General features: G+C 36.6%; 1 protein-coding gene across 1 annotated transcript in view; it reads left to right on the top strand.

Annotated features, from left to right (window-relative positions):
• Positions 1-21547, top strand: part of Rab38 (RAB38, member RAS oncogene family) — a 71349-nt gene that overhangs the window by 11907 nt on the left and 37895 nt on the right. The window contains exon 2 of the mRNA XM_021168234.2: positions 12153-12433. Within this exon, the coding sequence (XP_021023893.1) occupies positions 12153-12433 (281 nt within the window). The remainder of the gene's footprint in view (positions 1-12152; positions 12434-21547) is intronic.

The following is a 21547-nucleotide window of genomic DNA, read 5'->3' as shown; positions in this document are numbered from 1 at the left end:
AGAAATGATAAGTACCATGAGTATTAAATACGAGCCATTGTTTATAGTGGATCTAAAATGATGGAAAGAGCCTGTACAGTTCTTAAATACAGGCCGGTTGAGATCTTTATGAACAGATAAAGATAGAAGAAATAGGAAGTAAATACATAAGATCTGTGATCCTTCTTTATTCAGTCCACTTCTTTTCTTGCAGGGGCTCCCTCCCACAAATATGAATCAAAATAGTCACTTTATTATATGAAGTCCCTGTATTGCTAGTTTCATTCTGTTATGTAGGTCTATTAAGAACGCACAGTAAGAACCTCTTAGAATCCATGTGCTATGCAAACCTGAGTACTGTGATTGAGTAATTGAATTGGTGGCTTGAGGAATCTACAATGTCACTAGAGATATTGCAGAGGCTTACAGAACATGAAAAATACTACAAGTAGGTGCTAAGTTAAATGACCAAAATGGTGAGTCATTGCTGTGGAATCTTAGGAAACAAAATTGAGTTCAAAGCCAAATAATCATAGTCTAGTCATAGTCATGATTAAAAAGAAAGTATACTTATCTTATTTAAATGGTATGAATGAAATATGTACATTAAAATGGTGTTTTTCATGTACATAAATATTTGAAGGAAGTAGTGTCAGCACATTTTTCCATTTAAAAGTTAGAAGTTTAGTTTTGGTTAGTTCAAAAGTCTTCACAAGTAATCATGACTTATTCATATGAGTTCTGTATTTCTAAGTGTTCAGAATTTTTAAGGTATTCCAATATGCGAATATTTATGAAGTAGCTTCTTTTCTGTTATAACTGAAGGGGCTAATTTAAATTGTTGGAAACCTGGTGTGGATCACACCACATATTAGGAGTTCTACTTCTAATTATCCACCTCAGCTCGAGGCTCTAGGTATTACTCTAGGTATATTACTCTCTACAAGTGTTGATATTGAGACGCAGGGTCATAAGTTTCATAGTATTACATAGAAAAGAAAATAGATTAATGACAGTCCTGACCTTGCTGTGAAACTTCTGGCCATACATTCAACTATCTATGCAATATGTTTATTAATAGAAATCTAATCTCAACTGTAACAGGTCAGAATCCTGACTTACTTTCTGCCAATGAGTGTAACACGTCAAACCTAATGAAATTATCTCCGTCCAGTTCTCTTTGAGGCTCTGAAAGTCATACTTGAATCCCTTGCTGTACAATTCCTCTGATGTCTCTGTCTCCATTTGTATTCAAGAAACAAACAATCTTCACAACTACTGCTTTAATTCAAATAATAATCTCTTGCTAATTATTGCAATACCTTTCCAACTGGTGTCTGTAGTCCTATCCTGACTCCCATACACCATTTCTCAATGCACCTGCCATAATAATCCATCATTTCTCATCTGCTTGTGTCCTTCAGTGTTTTCATTTCTTGCCCAGCATTAAAGAGACTATCAAGACAATGGCATCAAACTGTGTATATCTAGACCTTCTGGTCTCCTTATTTTACCCCAGTCTATTCTGGCCTATATTCATTCTTTGGTGTCTCATGTAATCCTTGTACTAATTCCTACAGAATTGACAGACTGTTTTGTGCTTCATTTTTATTGAGCCAGGCATTTTCTCTGTTTAAACCTACAGAATATTCGCATAGTTTATTCTTTTAATATTTTGATCTTTTCTCAAATGATATCCTTCTAATGGAGGATTCCATATTTACTCTTTCAAAGTCTGATTCCACTCTCAGAATACATTTTTCCTCATTTCCTGTTTTATTTTTCTCCATAACAATTTAAAAGAAACAAATAAATAGTATTCTTTGCATTTTGCTTTCTTTTAAAAATTTGTTGTTTATCTCTCACTGTATCATATAGTCAACATGAAACTGAAAAAAATTGTAATAGCTGAAGTTATTGTTAGAAAATAATCAGCATTAAGGTTTTTTTGTTTGTTGTTATTTGATGAGATAAGATGGTTTACTCCAGTCCAAGTAGAATGACAGTGGCAAATACAACAGGCAAAACAGAAATGTTGAAGATTTGGTAAACATATACTTGTCTATTGGGAAGGGTTGTTATGTAGCTTTTCTGCCACTGTGACAAACATCTGAGGGAAAACCTTAATGAAATAAGGTTTATTTTGATCATCTCATTGCACCTAGGAAAGAAAGATAGGGAAAGGAAAAGACACACACACACACACACACACACACACACACAATTTTGTCTAGTCATAGTCAATTTTGTGTGTGTGTGTGTGTGTGTGTGTGTGTGTGAACCTATGAGGGCCATTCTTATTAAAATCACCACTATATATATGGACAAGGGCAAAGGAAGGGAAAGAGGGAGGAAGAGAGCAAGGGGGAGAGAAAGACAGAGAGAGACAGAGAAAGACAGAGAGAAGGAGAGGGAGAGGGAGAGGGAGAGGGAGAGGGAGAGGGAGAGGGAGAGGGAGAGGGAGAGGGAGAGGGAGAGGGAGAGGGAGAGGGAGAGGGAACGAAACTACTATCCACAGACAAGGCCACCTATTTCTGGTAGCCAGGTCCCATCCCTACTTAGTATGAAATCATCAATGAATATATGAAATAACCATCCTCATAACCCATTCCCCTTAACTATGGTAAAGCTCAGGCTCTCAGTTCTTGAGCTTTCTGGGGAGGGCCTTTCATATCTAACCACAACATAGTTTCTCTTTTACTTCCTATATAAACCTTAATGAATTTTCACTGTTCATAGCTGATCATGGGGGTGATAGATCATGGTTGTAGATAAGTTGGTAATGTTTCAGGGGTGGTGATAAAAGGTTGGTATTAAGTATAATCTATGCCGAGATGATAGAAAAATAGTAATAAACACCTTTCTGTTGCTGGCATATCAGGGTAAAATTATGAAGAGTAAAGAGATAAAAGTCTATCTACAAGATGATCATCTCATGGAGGCTCCTAAAAACAAGAAATTTATAGTCACTTATCATAGCATGCCGGTTTCCCTATGACATTAGGAAAAGCTTACTCTATTAACAGCTCAGTGTTCCTTTCCACACAACAGGAACTGTATGGCTTGATTAGTTTTCACTGAGAACATTGTGAAAGAGATCTATTTACTTTTGATTTTATATTGGCTTTCTGCTGTTCATATACTAGTCCTATAAACACAGAGAACATATTTATGGCTCTTTTAGATCTCATGATCAGGCCATAACTCTCAAACAGGAACTACTTGTAGTAAATTCATTACACTATTTCTTAAGGATGAGAATGACAACAAAAAATACAACTCTTCAGTCTGAAATTCATTATAACACATATGTGTATGATCATGATAGAATAATGTTGATTTTTCTCCTCTAATGAACACCTATTATTCATTTACTAGAAATGAGAGCTGATTATAGAGTAAGTATGCCAGCATGCATCAGTGGCAGCTTCTGAATATATACTGTATTGTAGGAAAAAAAAGTGAAAGTTTAAGTTCAGTTCATTTTTCACCATGTTATCTGGAGCCCTCACTTTATTTATTGAGAAATAGCTCTCAAGCTTTACAACTTAGAACTGTAGCTAACCTGTTCTCTGAGATTTTCAGTGCCACAAGAGAGGTTGAAGCATGAATATATTTCATGACAAGTGATCATGATGTAGGATAGAGACCATGGTGTGGGTCTGGTGAGATGGATCAGAGGGTAAGAGTGTTTGCTGTGCAAATAGGAGGACTCAAGTTCAAATGTCTAGAGCTCATATAACAGCTGCCTAAGGCCCTTTAGGGAGATGAAGTTTCCAATATGACTGGTTCATAGAACATTTTGAATGAAGGGAGATGAGTTTTGTAAAGGTAGGTAGAGACAAAAGATATACAGTATTATGTATAGTGTTAATAAAATACTCTCTTAAATATGTGTGAGTAATGAACAAATAAAAATGCAGAATAATGACAAAAATTACCTTTTATAAGTCAATGCTAATAAAATTGGAGTTATGAGACAGGGGAATATATTAATGACACCTATAGAGTGGTTTTAAATGGAGATTTGCAGGCTCCATACAAAACCAAAAAAGCATGTCTTTAAAGAGTGTATGGCAAGCAAAGGTATTCTATAGGATTTCAGACTTGTTTATTTGTTGTTATTTCAAAAGAGAGTTTCTCTGTGTAGCCTTGGCTATCCTATAACTCACTGTATAGACTAGGCTGGCTTCAAGCTCACAGAGATGTGCCTGCCTTTTCCATCCCAGTGCTATGATGTAGGTTCTAAAAACAGACTTTGGCATCAGAGTATAAGAGAAAACACTATTGCAAAAAAAGTGAACAAAATCCTATTACCTCTAATTTTGTCTACTAGTGGTTGGTATTTTTATATTATGAGCCCCAAACTTTTGTTTATAGTGAATTATAAAATTGTATCAATCAGAAGAAAATTGGGTAGACATCACTTTTCATAAAGTAAAATATTCAAAATGCAAAGTTGTTAGGAAAATGGAGGCCAACATAACCTCAAAAACACTTCAGATAAATTTAGAATACAAGATGTTATGCTGAATGTTTTGTAAATTATAACCATCTATGCTTCTGCCATAGACCTTATACCTGTTTAGGAGACTCAGGCATAAAACAGCTTGGTTGTTCTTAGTGACTGTTATAGTTAACTTTAGCTATGAACTTGACATCAGCCTGGAGTTACCTGGGAAGAGGGAACCACAGCAAGTAATTGATGGAGGAGGGCCTAGCCTACTGTGGGCAGTACTGGAGCAAATGGATCCAGATTGTATAAGAAAATAGAGCTAACAAAGCATTAAAACAAGCCAGTAAGCAGTATTTCTCAGTTGTCTCTGCTTCACTGACTGCCTCCAGATTCCTGGCTTTATTTTCTACCTTGACTTCCCTTGATGATGAACCCATAAACTAAACTTCTCTCTAAGTTGGTTGGCTTATTAGTGCTTGATCACAGCCACATAAGACAAACAAGAACATGGATCATTAAGTGAAAATACCATGAAATACACATTCTGGTTTTGACATTTGTATATATTTTTATCTATGCTTGGCACACCAAGGAAACCATTACAGGTCATTAGAAAACAGAGCCCAAATTTGATCAAATCTTGGAAAAAGAGCAACTAGGAGACCTTAGCTATCACCTTTATCAATGTCATTAGAACCACAGAAAAATGAGATGCAGAGACAGAAATGTTTGTTTAAGGCTACGTTGATTTGTGAAAGATCTCTAGTGATCAAATTAAGGCCCATGTTTTCTAAATTCTCAAATAAATATGCTTACAATTTCACATCCCTCAAAGTTGGAAGCAGAGTCGTGATTCATATCTATACTATCCTGGAGTGTGTTTAGAGGCCATAAGACAAGTGGTACTCCACCTGGGAACTAGGTCAGTTTAAGTAGAAAAACCAAGTATGACTCCTGGGCCTTCTCATGGGCAAAACCCTCCATATTAGTGGCACAGAGTTAAGTAGCTGTCCTGTGAGTGGGTGTTCAATGAGTATTATAATGCCAGAGAGAGTTTTTGAATCATAGTCTTTGTTTTGTTTTACAATAAATTTATTCAGGATAGACTGTGCAGGTCTCTACCCAAAAGCAGTCACTCACTGAAAGTCACATGATTTTCACTTTTAACAAGAACTAGCAATTAGGGCTGTCAGCTGATGGAGGAAGGATAAGATGTGAAAGCCAGAAATTTCTCTGGTCTGCCTGTGACCCCTTTCTGGAATGTCAAAAATACAAAATTTCCCAGTGGGTTGGCCCAGTGACCTCCATATACAAAGGTCTTTTCTTTCTAAAGACATTGCTTTCTCCTTATTTCTGATTCATTCACTCACACACTTAAACACTTTTTCAATCCCTGTCAGGCTATAAGACCATAATATTTCTTTTTCATAGTCTGAAGATGATCCTTGGCCATATGTTAAAAGCAAAATCTTAATTTTTAGGAGCCATCTACTATGCAGACCTCTTGACAAACAGATTATTGAATAACCCATGACTGCCCTTCATCAGGTTAGGTCTCTAGAGAGATCATAAGACATCTTTAACAAGCCTAGAGGCCCTCCAAGTTCTGAATGACACAGAGGGCTTTTTTTCCCCATTTGTACTGAAATGTCATGCTACACCCTGAATGGAATCAAAGGAGATCATTATTTGTATAAGGCATTTAAAAAATGAAAAAAAGGGGTCATCTGGGAAAAAGGAAAGTTCATCTATGGGCTGTGGGCTATCTGAAGAATTTACACCCTTCTCCTTAATTGACTTGATGACTATGGGAAATATTTTTAAGTTTCTCTATGGTGCAACCTATGTAAGAAATACTGGATTGTCATGTGCTGGTCCTGATGAAATGCTGCTCTCTAGCACACAATCCTGAGGAGCGGCTCAGATACTAAGGCAAGAGCAGCAAATTCCATCCTTTCCCAAGGTATATTTAGGAAACTGCCTTTTCTGTAATATCAATGAGAAAATAACCTACTAAACATTTATTACCTTTTATGAAAATTTACCAGCACAAAACATTGTGCTCTAAGTTTATATAAACTATAGTTAGAGGTTCTGTTAACATGAATTTTCCTAAATACATTGCATTTTCAGTATTTTATTTTTCCTGTGAAAAGACTCTGATTAATGTAATTTTATGATCCAATGTAAATAAAGATTTGTGGCTCATGAAATAAAAATCCATCCTTCATTAGTCCCTGCCTCCAGCAATCATTAGTAGACAGAATGAGAGGTAATAGGATTTTGTTCACCTTTTGACTCTGCTCAAGTACCTGTCTGTAATAGTGGCTTGTCTTAAGCTGTGATCCAAAACTCTGCTTTTAGAACTTATGCAGTATTTCTATTATGTTTTTAACATAGTAAAGCAACTTTGACTGCTGGATGTTTAGTCTATGTTAATGCATCCCATTTACATAAAACTGGTCTCCATACTCTCCTAGGCACTTTCCAGATGAGGAAGGCTCAATTGAGAAAGTCTAAGAAATTTGCCAATACTCATTTGGAAGATTTTCAGAATCAAACTGATTTCAGCTGACTGCAACTAATTCCCAAAGCAATCTTTATTCTTTAAGAGAAAATGGCTTTCTGCAATATCAGAGATATAGATTGTAGACTACTTAAGGAAGAGATAGGCTCATTATTGTACTGTAAGGGCATAGACCACCCACTGTCACAGATTCTATCCTTGCCAGTCTCTGTAAAATTGGATTGAGTTGGCTACTTCTGAAACATAGATCTGCAGTCAAGAGAACACAAGAGTGTGGTGTAGAAGCTGAAAGTACTTGACGTTAGTGAATAAATAGGGCTTTGAATTCAGACAGTTGAGGTCCAGGTTCTGACTTTACCATCTGTTTAATTTGATAAAGCTACAGACATTCCAAGTCTCCATTTTCTCATTTTATACTGTGCATACTGTTGGGAGTGTAGCTCTCTGGTAGAGGGCTTACCTAGAACTCCTGAGACCCTGTGCATAATCTTAATCTCCACGATACCAAGAAACTAAACAGTGAGGATAATAACTGTTCTGTAATGGTCATTTATGTATATCAGATTCTTGAGGGGGAGTAAGCATACAGAGTATGCTAACTTCTATTGCTTTTAATGGAAATATACTTTGGATGCCTCTTTATCATATGACATACTTTAATTGTTAATCTGTCTTCCCTTTAAAATATAAACTCTGGAGAGCTGGGATGTGCATGATAACATTATTGTGTATCAAGTGTTCAGAGACAAATTCAATGACCTGTGTTAATTCAAATATTCTATAGTGACATCATAAAATGTGGCAGTCAATATATGGGTATTTTTTAAATTAGCAATTTTAAAAAACATTATAAGTAGTATTGGGTTTTATTAGTGCTTATAAGTTGGATGTTGTTTTTAATCTATTAGTCTGTTTCTTTCAATAAATGAGCCTGTTTGTATTTCCGGTTGTTACTGAGAGGGATTTGATATGCCCACGTTTTGGTTTTTTTGTTTGTTTTTTTTTTTTGGGGGGGGGGCGTTGCTTCTTCTTCCTTCCTGTTCATTTTGGGGATTTTTGGTTTCCTGTGTTGAGCATGATTGATACCTTACTAATTATCAATCTTTTATCAATTTCTGAAATAAATTGTATGATTTCCTGTGTGCTACTGATGAATCTGTTTTTCTTCTTTCACTGTGTACTTTCCCTATCTTTCGCAATGTTGGCCTGATTGTCATAGTTGCTGTATTTTTTGCTTATTATGAGTTATTTTTAAATTCTCTGTCAATTTTAAAAGACAACTTTCTATGTGTGGAATCTTTGATAATTTTTTTTCTTTGAGGGCTTAAAGCATAGCATTTCATGCTTACATGGCTTTTCCTCTTAGCAGTTAAAACATTATTTTAAAGCTCTTACAAATAAAAAACAATATGCTCTGAGATTAGTCAGACCTAAAATCTGTATGTCTCAATGAGTTTCTGTATAATTCAAATATATCTTGGGGCTTCACACTGGATTTGAAGATTGTTGATGTGAGAGCTGATGGTATTCTGATAATACTCATCTATGTAATAATTTGGTAATTTTAACTTACAGCTTTTAATATTCTTTTCTTTGCTTGTACCTTTGACATTTTAACAGCTATGTTGTTGTGGATTCTTTTTCTTTTTTCAAATTTTTTTAATTAGATATATTCTTCATTTACATTTCCAATGCTATACCAAAAGTCCCCCATACCCTCCCTTCCATTCCCCTACCCACCCACTTCCACTTCTTGGCCCTAGTGTTCCCCTGTACTGAGGCATATAAAGTTTGCAAGATCAATGGGCCTTTCTTTAGTCATGAGTATTTGGGAATCTAATTGCCTCTTGCATTTGAATATCTCTCTAGTTATAGAAAAACATCTATTAATTTTATTGATTATATTTTCTATTCCTTTAGGCTTTTCTAGAACCACTTACCTCATAGATTCTTAGACTCTGTATCTTGAACACAACCCATAGTTCTTCTGAGGTTTTTTTTTTCACATTCATTAATTTCATTTTTATTTAAGCCTGAATATTTCCCCAAATTTCACCCTCGTTCCTGAAATTAGATCTTCTGCTTGGATTTCTGTGTTGAACATACTTCCTGCTGTTCTTTATTTGATTGATTTATTCTTTCATTTCCAAAATTTCTATTTGGTTCCCTTTTGGTAGTTTCAGAATCCTTATGGAGATTGTCCCCTGGACACTTGATACTTAAGTTTCTTCCCCAAGTTACTGGTTTAGCTCCCTTAGTGCCTTCCTTTCTAGGTCCTGATTTCCTCACTTCATTTGTCCACTTGCTTGCGTTCTTTCTCTTTGTAGTTACTGATCCTTTTTAAAATTTGGACTCTGAGCTCTTCTTCTCAGATTTCATGCATCTCATTATCTTTGGTTTCCAGTACTAGGGAGTTGGGTGCTTATGAAAGTATCATAGTGAATTGTTTGCTACCTTTGTATTTCATGCTCTGTTAAAATAGAGGTATTTCTCAGTCTTTCTTTTTGTCCTATTCTGTCTATTGTTTTTATTTTATTTTTATGTTAGGTCTCTGGTGATAGATCTTTAATTAGGTTTTAATGTTCTATAATGCTACTTATTTTGGAAACTAACCACAGTAGCAGATTATCAGCAATCTCAATCTAAACTTTTAGTAGATGATAATTTGTGTTCTTGCTTATGTCCTGATAGATTTCAGAGTCAGTGTCCCTAGGGTATTGGTTAAGGGACTATATTTTGTAGTGCCTTTAGAGGTATGGGTATTAGTATTTCAGAGTCAGGTGAGGAAAGAATCTGGAAGAGGGAAAGTTAGAATAATAAAGTTAGAAATTAGGGAATAAAGAGTTCTGAGAATTATTAGAGACAATATCTTTGAGTAGATATAGAGAAAGAAAGGAGCGTATAAAATTAGATTTTTTTTTACTGGGATATAGATTAAAACACAATAGCATAACAATTAATATAAATAATAATGATAATAATAGTTATAACAGCTCTAACGTGCATCAGAAGAAGGCATTATGACTATAGTTAGGAAGATGTGGCTTCTTCCTCATCTTGTCTCGCCTTTTGAACCAGTCTTCATAGGAAGGAAAAGGAGATTTATTGTGTTAATAATCATTCATAATAGGGTCAATAATTCAAACAATGTCAGTTTGTCCTTGCAAGGGTGAGAAGTTTGTATGGCTGAAGTCCACTTTCTTCCAAAATTCCCAGTCTGACACTTGCTGTCAGATTGCAACTTAGTTTCTGGTGTTTTGAGGATCATTCTTTTTGTCAAAACTTACTGTGACTGACACTGAGAAAGAGTTTAGAAGACCTCCTTGCCTATGTTTACTTTTTTTTTTTTTTAATTTACTTTATCTGCATTTATTTTATGCTGAATTTATCCCCGTGCTATGAGTTTTTGTTTCCACAGTTTCTTCTGGGATTTCTTTTTCTTCTGTGCAACCTCCTCTTCTGGCTTTGGAACGATCTGTTCCTTCTCAGAGAGGATCATCTCAATGTGGCAGGGGGAGCTCATGTATGGTTAATCCGGCCATCAGCTCTGTAGGTTCGTCGGCGCATCTTAGGTGCCTTGTTCACCTGGGTGCGTTCAATGACTAGAGAATCAACATCTAAACCCTAAAGTTCAACATTACTCTGCATTTTTAAGCAAGTGCAGCAAAACTTCAGCACTCTCTTTTGGCCACCGTCCCTGTGTCCAGCCCTACTGTTTGGCCTGGGTGCACCTACCAACTCTACCTATATACCACCGGAATGTAGTGGCACACATTGCTTCTTTAAAGTGACATCCTTCAGATACTTGGTGGCTTTGCTTATATGCATACCCTTGATGACCTGGTCAGTTTCCCGAGTGTTCTTAAAGTAAGCAAGAAGGTTTGAACCTCTTGATTTGCATGATTTTGTGGGAGGTTTCTGGGTCAAGAGAGTGGTGAACCATCTTTACAGGTCACCTCTGGCTACTTACAGGAAGAACCCATGTTTACTTTTTATGGAGTCTGTCCGAATACCATATCACATTCTGTAGCTCCTCTATGCAGTGGCAGGGGTATCGGTTGAGGATCCTTGAGAAGTTTTGAGCTTCAGTTTCCATACTTTGGATGCTTTTTCCAGTCTGTTCTGCTTGAAGCCTGGTTGTACCATCGGCAGTCCATACTAAGTTCTGCTTCAAACTTCCTGGGAGTATAGTTGCTCACTCAACTAATGGGCAGGAACAGCTGTGTGCATTTGGAATTCCTCTCCGCTTCAAACAGCTATGGCACACTTTGACTTCTGAAGCTGGCTGTGCTCTCCGACCTCTGGTTGGGTTTCTGAAACCTGGTCTTATATTGTTGGTTGTCTGGGAATCTGCTTCCCAGGCAGCGACAGCTTGGTTTTCCAGGGTATGGGCAGTGTGCCTAGGCTGCAGTGATGGCCTTGCTGTTGCTTTGTGGGCAACAAACACTATACTAAGTATTATGTCTGTTTTGCATAGCTCTTTCTTTTATAAGAATAGAACCTATTTTTAATATAAATATTTTTTCTGCTAGTCTCACAGACACAGCTCCTAATATGTCACCTTACCCTGAATTCCAAAGAAGGCCACATGTAATTTAACACTTGAAATGTAGCTAACTACTATGACTTACCAGATTGAAGTAATTAAATTTTATTGTTTTAATTAACTTAATGTAAATATCCATATACACTTATTGAGGTACTAAATAAGCAGAGTTATAAAATATTGTATGCTATACATTTTCTCAATAAATATTTCATCTTTCACATTTATTTTCTTATTTTGTGCCCATTCAAGTGCACACACACATACACAAGCACGTATACTATAGCACATTTGTGCAGTTCAGAAGACAAGTTGAGGTAATCAGGTTTCTCCTTTTACCATGGTAGTTATAGGGTTTGAATTAATGTCTTTAGGATAAATGGCAAGAGCCTACAAATGTTGAGCTAACTTAAAGGCCCAATAATCAAATACCTATTTTTAAAAAATTAAATTTTCCTTTCTGGTTGTAAATATTAAACAACATAGCTACATAAATGTATATTTTATCCTGTCTCTAAATATTAGCATTAAAACTTTCTATTGCATCACCTGATCATTTGGGGGGGGTATGAAGCTCCAGTGTAGTGTACAATTATGATTCAAATTTTAGTAACTTAGTGAATTCTGTCTCTTTTTGCTGACAGGTCAAGAAAGATTTGGAAACATGACAAGAGTTTATTACCGGGAAGCTATGGGGGCATTTATTGTTTTTGATGTCACCAGACCAGCCACATTTGAAGCTGTGGCAAAGTGGAAAAATGATTTGGACTCAAAGTTAACGCTCCCTAATGGTAAGCCAGTGTCAGTGGTTCTGTTGGCCAACAAATGTGACCAAGGGAAGGATGTGCTTATGAACAATGGACTCAAGATGGACCAGTTCTGCAAGGAGCATGGCTTCGTAGGATGGTTTGAAACATCAGCCAAGGTAATGCTACATTAAATAATAAGGTTAATAGAGTAGGATTTACAAAGAAACCAACATATAACCATTATTATTATCATAGTGACAATAATGTTTCTGTCCAGTGATTTGGAGTTAGCAAATTGTTTTGTGCTCTTTCTCATAGTTATGTAATAAGTGACAGAAATTATTATTTACTACTTAAGATGATTATGACTAGATAAACCAAACCACTTGTATGTGGCCACATGTCAGGCAGTATGCCTTGATTCATTCACTTATTGGGATAATAATCAAACTAAGGTAGTTAACATGTTCATCACCTTATTTTGTAGTGTTTTCTGAGATTTTCTGTATGCATATAAATATATCCTTTAGATTATTTAGATTACACATGGATCATAATTATAATTGTAAACAAGTTTTTGAGCTCAATTCATACTGGCATGTTTTACAAACATTCTTGCACTCAGTCCTTACAACATTTTGTAATTTCACAGATATATATATATATATATATATTTTTTTTTTGTAATTTCACAGATATATATATATATATATATATTCATAAATATTTGAAAATATATGAAAGAAATAGAGGTCACATTCTGTGTCACTGTCTTATTCTTCACACTGTGACCATTAAGTGCATGCATGTGCATGTCAGGAGTTATACTTTGTCATATGAATGAAGAGATGACAATCATATAGAACCACCATATTGGGGATACTAGGATAGTGGGGAAAGAGACAGAATAATACAAATGTGGAGAGCATAGCCTAGCTTGGTATTTCTGGTTCTGCTGGTAGCCTGGGAAGTACGAGGAACTGAGAGCCAGGAACCTTTGTGTACAAAGAGAATTGCACGTAGAGCTGTGCCTTACCTTAGATTTGTTAGAACAAATTTTCTTTTCTACTCTCACTCTTAGTTCCAATTTTGGTTTATATGTTAAATCTCAATCATAGCAGGGAATAACTTTAATAGTAAATATGTTCAGTTCAATTTACTTTTTTTTTTTTTTTTTTTTTTGGTTTTTCGAGACAGGGTTTCTCTGTGTAGCCCTGGCTGTCCTGGAACTCACTTTGTAGACCAGGCTGGCCTCGAACTCAGAAATCCGCCTGCCTCTGCCTCCCGAGTGCTGGGATTAAAGGCGTGCGCCACCACGCCCGGCTTCAATTTACTTTTAATTAACATAAATACTTAGACAAATTTATGTCAGGCAGTATACCTTGATTTATTTACTCATTGGATAATAATCAAACTAGGGTAGTTAGCATATTCATCACCTTATTTTGTTGTGTTTTCTGAGATTTTCTGTATGCATATAAATATATCATTTAGATTATTTATATTATAATCTATGTAATTTTGTTATCATAGCTGTCCTACTCTTTTTAATTAATGTAAAATAAATATTTAGATATCTGTGAATCCCAAGCATTTGCTACTTGTTTGGAATTCAGATGTGCATAAGACAGGTATTATCTCTTTACTTCTGGAGGTCATCAGTAGACTCCATTGCAGACATTCATATATAGCTTCAGAGAATTGTGGGGGAAATTCCTTGAATGGCCATCATTCAAAGTGGGTTGCAGGTGTTCTGTTACATAGTATCTTACTATAGATACTCTACTCTACTCTATAGGTTAAACATAGCTATGTATTTTCAGATAGCTGGAAGAAATAAAATGTTTCATTAAATATGTTTCCTTTGATTTAAACATTTCTGGATTCCTATGGGAAAATGACCTTGCCCAAGATTATCTAGGGATTGAAAAGAAAAGGCTTATTTAAGAATATCCCTGAAGTGTAAACCCAGCAGGATTAAGCTACTACTCGACTCACAAGATGATGGAAAGGGAAAAGAGCTGCTGGTCCCACTTATGGGTTCCCAATTGAAGCAGTCTTGGTTAGAGTAATTTCTGGACACACTCAGCACCTGGCCCCTCTCTGCTCTACCATAGCTCACTAAGATTTCCTTGGGTTTCGTGAGTTAGGTTGTTCAGTTCTTAGTGGTGCCTTTGTTTGTTTCTTTGTTTGTTTGCTTGCTTGCTTGTTTTTTGTTTTGTTTTGGATTTTTTTGTTTTTTGTTTTGTTTTGTTTTGTTTTTGTTTTGTTTTGTTTTAAACAGTTTCATATTCTAGTGTACTTCTGTAGCTCTTTTAATCCTTAATTAGCAATTTCGTATTATTCATCCCTTAGTTCTAGAACACAAGAAATTTAACATCCGTAGTTTTCCCCTGAATTATCCTGGAATTTCCTTTTTCATTCCAAAACACCAGTTAACTAACATAGTCTTCATTTTCCCTGAGCCACATACCCCACTTTCACACTGTGTGTACTTTCCTTCAGATCCTTTCCTTGTCTTTTTTCTTGCTTTCTTGTTTTCATTCTTCCTTTCTTGCTTGCTTCCTTGCTTTATTTCAACTCTTCATCTGTTCACAGGAGACATGGTGTTCTGCATTACTCTTCTTAACTACTGCTGAATGAGAAGGAATATATTTTATGGAGAAGTGGTCTTTTATTATTCTTCCACTGAATGGACACCATAAAGAATATCTTACTTACCAGTCAAGTATTATGTGCACTGAAAGTGCAGATATTTTTAAAGCAGATACAATCAGGCTTCATGCCTAACCATAGCATAGCATATGTAAAATTTGTAGTGTGCAGAGTAGAGATTAATTACTAACAAGAAACAGGGTAAGGAGGCTATGAACTGTTGGTCAGGTTGAATTACTTCAGCGTCTAAGAACTTTCTTAACTTTGTTTTCCTTACTTCTCTTTGTTCCCCCATTGCAGCATCAAATTCTGTATGCCTGAGAATCCTATGCTCATTAACTTCAGGCCTGGCTGACCTTCCCACTTAGATACTATATTTCCAATTGTCCAAATTTACACTAGTGTTAAGTTTGAAGAGAAGCTATGTACACGCTATGTACACGTGTGAGAAAGTGGGCCATGGAATTTCACAAGCAATGTGCACATGATTGTGTAAGACCACATGGTGAAACATAGAGTCTACATTCTACTTCTGTCTTCTCTCTAAAAGCAATTCATTTGAAGTTGCCCTGCTGAGCCTTCTAACAATAATGGCTTGCTGACCCTGAGTTAACTTCACCATCAATATTTGAAACCTCTGCAAAAATATGCATCACTGGCAAAGTGTAGTGCCAAGCTGCTGAACAAGTCCTTTCACACGTCGGAAATAAAAGTCTGCTAAGATTTGAATACGGCATTTTACCCCATAAAACTGAGACCCAGATTAAACTTCCTGTTTGACCCTGAGATGGCAGCATTTGGGAACAGCAGTTCCTTCTTTGATTGCATGTGGGATCAGGGGATGTGTCTATTATAATATTTTGATAACGTAAGCAGATCTCTTGAATGATATCATAATCAGCTGGCAATGAACATCTGATTTCCGTTTTTCCCTTTTTATATCTCAAAACCTACTAATGAGTCAAAGCCACACACTCTGTCTTTGCCCTCATAGCCACAACCTGTAGAAATACCATGGACATCAGTAGTAACCTTGCCCTTTCTTGATTGAAACTGGAGCTTATAATCAAAACTACCTTCCACCATGCTGTTGACCCTACTGCCCAGGAGAATTTCATGCCTTAGCCTTGCAGTTTCTTCAGTAACTTTCATATGTTTGTATGTATACATACATAAAGTGGTGCATCTGATCTTTAAATCTTACCTTCTTATATTAAATTCAAAGGAAGGAAAAATGATCTTTACCAAATCAGATTTTCTTTGCACTCTGTATGAATGAGTGTGGATTTTCTAGGTAACATATGGTTGCTCCCTCAAGCATATTAACTTTCCCCAAACATTCCTGATTTATTCCTGCCATTTAAAAATAATTATCAATTTGTTTTACTCCTGGTTGTAAGCTTACACTTACATGTATAAGTGGGATCTCAGTCCATCTTTCTCTGTCCATTTACTCTAACAATAGATGTTTTATGCTTTCCTGTGAACATATATAATTTTCACAATTTGCTTTCATTATAAAAAATTTGGAGTCCTGCCATCTAAGCTCCTCTCGAGGGTGGACTGAACCCTGCGATGTGTTAACAGGTTCACCTAGTGCATTCCTGGAAGCTGTTGTCTGAGTCTTCCCACTTTCACTTTGGGGATTTGCTTTCTTACCATCTTCTGAAGTTGTTGAAATTATTGTGAAAATGTATGTGGATCACCTAGATACATTGCACGATTTCACTGTCACACACACACACACACACACAGCTACTGTTGATCGGTGCCATAGCCTAGAGTCCATCAGCTAATCTGGGTTTTACTGTCCATAGTTGGCTCTGGGGTGCACACAGCTGTACTCTTGTGAGAAGTCCTTTTGTATCTGACCTCCCACCACCAGCACTTCATTTCGCTCTTAAAGTGTGGTTCTGTAGGTGCAGCTGTGTGCAGAAATGGGGCATTGAAACAATGGAGCATGTTGAATCTGTGTAATAGTGAGGATGAGTCTAATTCACAGAGGAAAACCTGCAGTGTATTCTGTTCTTGTTTCCCTTTATCTCAAGATTTACTACTGGCTGATTTCTCTTCTATGTATAGTGAATCTGTAGGTACACACTTTCAAGAATGCTGTAGGTAAAGAGGTGCATTGGGAAGCAGCTATTTTGAGTTAAAAGTCAATATGCCTGTGGATGAGAGAATATATGTGCTTGACTGTGGATCATCTGACATGGTGCTACTTATTGTAGAAAAAGAGTGAACACTTGACACAGCACAGCTTTTTCCCTACTGTATTTTAATAAGTGCTAAACACATTTACTACCTTTAGAGTTTTTTTTTTTAGCTCACTTACACAGGGAAAACTTATAATTCTTTTTTTGTTTGTTTGTTTCTTCCCCCCCCCTTTTTTTTTTTGGAGGCAAGTCTTCCATACCTAGGGTGGCCTCAAACTCACTATGTAGTCAAGGATGACCATGTGTTATTATTTTGCTATGAATAGACAAGGTTAATCTAGTATGACCTTGTCTTATTGATCTTTCTGCTGCCATTTCCTGAGCGCTGAGATTACAGGCATCTGTCACTGTACATGTTTTATGAGGTGCTAGGGATTTGACTAAACTCATAGATTTGTATATTCTAGATAAGCACATAATATGCTATTTATAATAGCTTTTCAGATTTTCTCTCTCTCTCTCTCTCTCTCTCTCTCTCTCTCTCTTTCTCTCTCTCTCTCTCTCACACACACACACACACACACACACACACACAAAATCTAGCCAGGCAGTGGTGGCACATGCCTTTAATCCCTGCACTTGAGAGGCAGAGGCAGAAGCAGAGGCAGGTGGATTTCTGAATTTGAGGCCAGCCTGGTCTACAGAGTGAGTTCCAGGACAGCCAGGGCTACACAGAGAAACCCTGTCTCAAAACAAAATAAAACAAAACAAAACAAAACAAAACAAACAAAACAAAAACAAAAATATTCTCTCTCTCTCTCTCTCTCTCTCTCTCTCTCTCTCTCTCTCTCTCTCTCCCTCTCCCTCTCCCCCCCCCCTCTCTCTCTCTGTGTGTGTGTGTTTATGTGTGTGTATCTTGACATGTGTGGAAGTCAAAGAAAAGTCCTTGTGATTCAATTCTTTTGTTCCCCTATTAGGTTCCAGGAATGGAAGATTGTCAGATTTGGCAGCAAATGCCATTACCCACTGAACCATCTCACTTGTTCATATTTTCCTTTATTGCTTCTTCTGGACTTAAGACACAATCTTACAGAGGATGGCCTTTTCGGACATCAATGGGAGAAGAGGCCCTTGGTCCTGTAAAGGCTCTATGCTCCAGTGTAAGGGAATGCCAGAGCCAGGAAGCTGGAGTGGGTGGGCTGGTGAGCAGGGGGAGGGAGGGAGAAGATAGGGGGAGGGGGATTTTCGGAGGGGAAACCAGGAAAGGGGATAACATTTGAAATGTAAATAAAGAAAATATCCAATAAATTCAAAAGAAAAAGAAAAAAAAAACAGACACAATCTTTTGACCTAGATTGCACCAATTAACTAGACTAGGAAATGACCAACTAGATGCAGAACCTTTTTTTGTTTGTTTGTTTTTTGTTTTCGTTTGTTTGTTTCTGGAGCAGGATGGCAGGATGTTTGGGAAAGCCTGGAGTTTATAAGCTTTACCCAACCAGCCTCTGCTAGACCCAAGAACAGTTATGTTTAAAGTTAAATTCTTCACTGGTTCAGAAAATAATAGGTTCAGTGCTGCTAGGTGGTTAGAAAAAGTTTCTTCCTTAAGCTGTTTCTCTGGGGCTTGAATCCATTGTGGAAGATCAAGTTGGATTGTTTTTCTGGATGCATGCATGATTCTGTTCACTATATCCACCTGGCATTAGGGTTTTCAAATGAGAATGTACGTAGCTTACCATAAATAAAGGGTGAGAAAAACAAGTTTATTGCAGTCTTTGCTCCAGTAACTTTTTTTAAATTAGATATTTTCTTCATTTACATTTCCAATGCTATCCACTTTCCTAGTTTCCTCTCAGAAAGTCCCCTATACCCTATCCCCGCCCTGTTCTCCAACCAACCCACTCCTGCTTCCTGGTCCTGGCCTTCCCCTGTACTACTCCAGTACCTTTTAGACTCTACTCTCCTGTGTGATGTGAATCCACACTGGCAATCTCAAAATTTTGTTATATGTTGACTTGATTTAAAAAAAAAAGGTTTACTAATTTTTATTATGTGTGTCTATGTGCCACATGTGTGCAGGTGTCTGAGGAGGGCAAAAGAAAGTGTTGGCTTCCCTGGAGCTGGAGATGCAGTTTTGAGCAGCTCCATATGGGTGCTGGAAAGCAAACTTTTGTTCTCTGAAAGAGTAGGAAGCTCGCTTAACCACTGAGCAATCTCTCTAGTCCCTGTTATATGTTAACTCTGTGCAAAGGTTTATCTTTTTTTTCTTTTAGGTAAGAACCCACTCAATTATTTTAAGACTTTATGGGGTAGGCCTTATTATCACTCAAACGAAATAAAAACAAACAAACAAACAAACAAAACCCTGAAGCATAGGTGACCACCCTGATGTTTTATAGTTATTTTATATTTTTATTTTAATACATGTTTCCTCATACCCTATTATAGTGACATTTTAAAAATAAGATGCTTCCTATAATCTGATGCTGCGTCATAACAAACACCAGGCTTACTTTTGTTTTGCTTTCTGTGTTTCTTCTAAGAGGCAGCTGTACTGAGTGGCAGTTCCTAAGTGGTTTGCCCCATGTTAAACACTTAGATAAAGCAGTGGGAATGCTGGCCTTGAATTATGTTGTTGTTGCTGTTGTTGTAAAGGGAAAGTTTTCTGTGTTTCATCAAATTTACTGAGCTCTTTTATTATTTTCAAGTTCATTCTGAAGCTGGCACGGAGAGCAGTTAATATTGGTGAGTTTTCTGGAAGCTGCTCAAAGGGCCGTATCACACGTCATTTATTTTACAGGCATCTAGAAAATAAACAGTTATAAAACATGCATTTGTACAAACTGGAATTGCATAGATAATTGCACTTGGGTATGGGTAAATAGCTATTCTAATTTCTTTTTTAATGAGTTGAGCATAGCACATTATTTTTTTAAATCCTTTTCTATTAAATCAAGTAATAAGCCATCTCTCATTCTTTCTAGTTCCCAAATGTCAAAAAGAAACCTCGATAGTCACTTTATGTATTCTTTGATGAGCACAATTTGAATCAGATGACTTTCTTTCAGGATCTGTGTTATAGTCCATAATGTATTCAAAGAAACATGATTATTATTTTATTAACAAGGTACTAAGAAAAATAAATAAATTTGCACATTTTCTCCCATGGCTTTAGATGGAATTATAGGCTATGGTTAGACTGATTGATGTGTCCATCTCTTTTAAACCTGTCATCCAGTTCACCCTGTACTTTTTGTTCTCCTACTTGTAGCTGTTAGAACTTAGAGTCATAAAAAGAAGAAAATCTAAAATCAGAATAAAGTTAGAAAGTGTAAGTTAAAGGAGATTCTGGGTGTGTTTAGTAGTCATGATTGGGTTCATGATGACTACCAGTCTGCACTAGCACCTTCTGAATAATTACTTCTGACAGGTTCTGAGTGCCTTACTTGAAAAATGGAAATCTTTTCCTGAGTTTGAGAGTTGGCTTAACTCAATCTACCCATCTGCTTACAGATCAGCATAAATCAATAATAACTTATTAATTTTTGCATAATTATTTCTCTACATATGCTCTAGCTCTGTGCTTATAATTTGCTAGATAGCTGGTCATCCCATTTCACGGGAGGGGAAAGAGACCATTAGAAAAGGTCATCATGGCTTGGTTACTAGAAGGTTCAGTATTGCCCCTGTCACTCTGTCCTTCATAGCTTGTGATTTTATAACTTAGACCTCCAAACCTTTGCTTTCTCACATTTAGAAAATTATAGTGTGCCATCTTGAGACCAAGTTTAGGTGCCATACATTGAAATTTGAATGGAATTGTTTTTGATTTCCTCGCTGCCTACATCAAAAATCTCTAATAGGCTTTTTTTTTTTTTAATAATGAATAATAGTCAGACAAGTTAGGAAGTGTCAATAAACTATGACCTCTGGGTCAAATATAGGTCACCTCTATATTACTCTAAACTTCTATTAGAGCAGAGCTACACTCATGGTTTACACATTATTGATGTCTGCTTTTCAGGTCCAATTGCAGAGCAGTTACACAAGAAGCCTTGTAGACTACGAATTCTGAACTGTTCAGATGTTTTCTAATAAGAACAGCTTTTCATTTCTTTTTTTCTGTTTCTGTTTTTGTTTTTGTTTTTCTTCTTTCTTTGAGACAGAGTTTCTCAGGGTAGCCCTAGCAGTCCTGGAACTCACTCTGTAGACCAGGCTGGCCTCGAACTCAGAAATTTACCTGCCTCTGCCTCACAAGTGCTGGAATTAAAGGCGTGTGCCACCATACCCAGCTCAGCTTCTCTTTTCAAGGTAACATAAGACTATCTTTGCATGAAATGCTGTGCTATTGGTTTCCTTCAAACAAGTTTGCAATGAAGTTGCTGTTAATTCCTGTCTTACACATGAGGGCTTTGAAGTTTAAAGTAGAAAGTGTAAGTGACTAGGCAAAGTACTTGTGGTTGGCATGTAATAAAGCTG

This window comes from Mus caroli, unplaced genomic scaffold (genome assembly GCF_978045245.1).
Source record: "Mus caroli unplaced genomic scaffold, Mus_caroli_1 scaffold_8, whole genome shotgun sequence".
In the NCBI taxonomy this organism is placed as follows: domain Eukaryota; kingdom Metazoa; phylum Chordata; class Mammalia; order Rodentia; family Muridae; genus Mus; species Mus caroli.
Note: the sequence above shows the minus strand (reverse complement) of the source record. Positions and strands in the feature narration are given on the sequence as shown.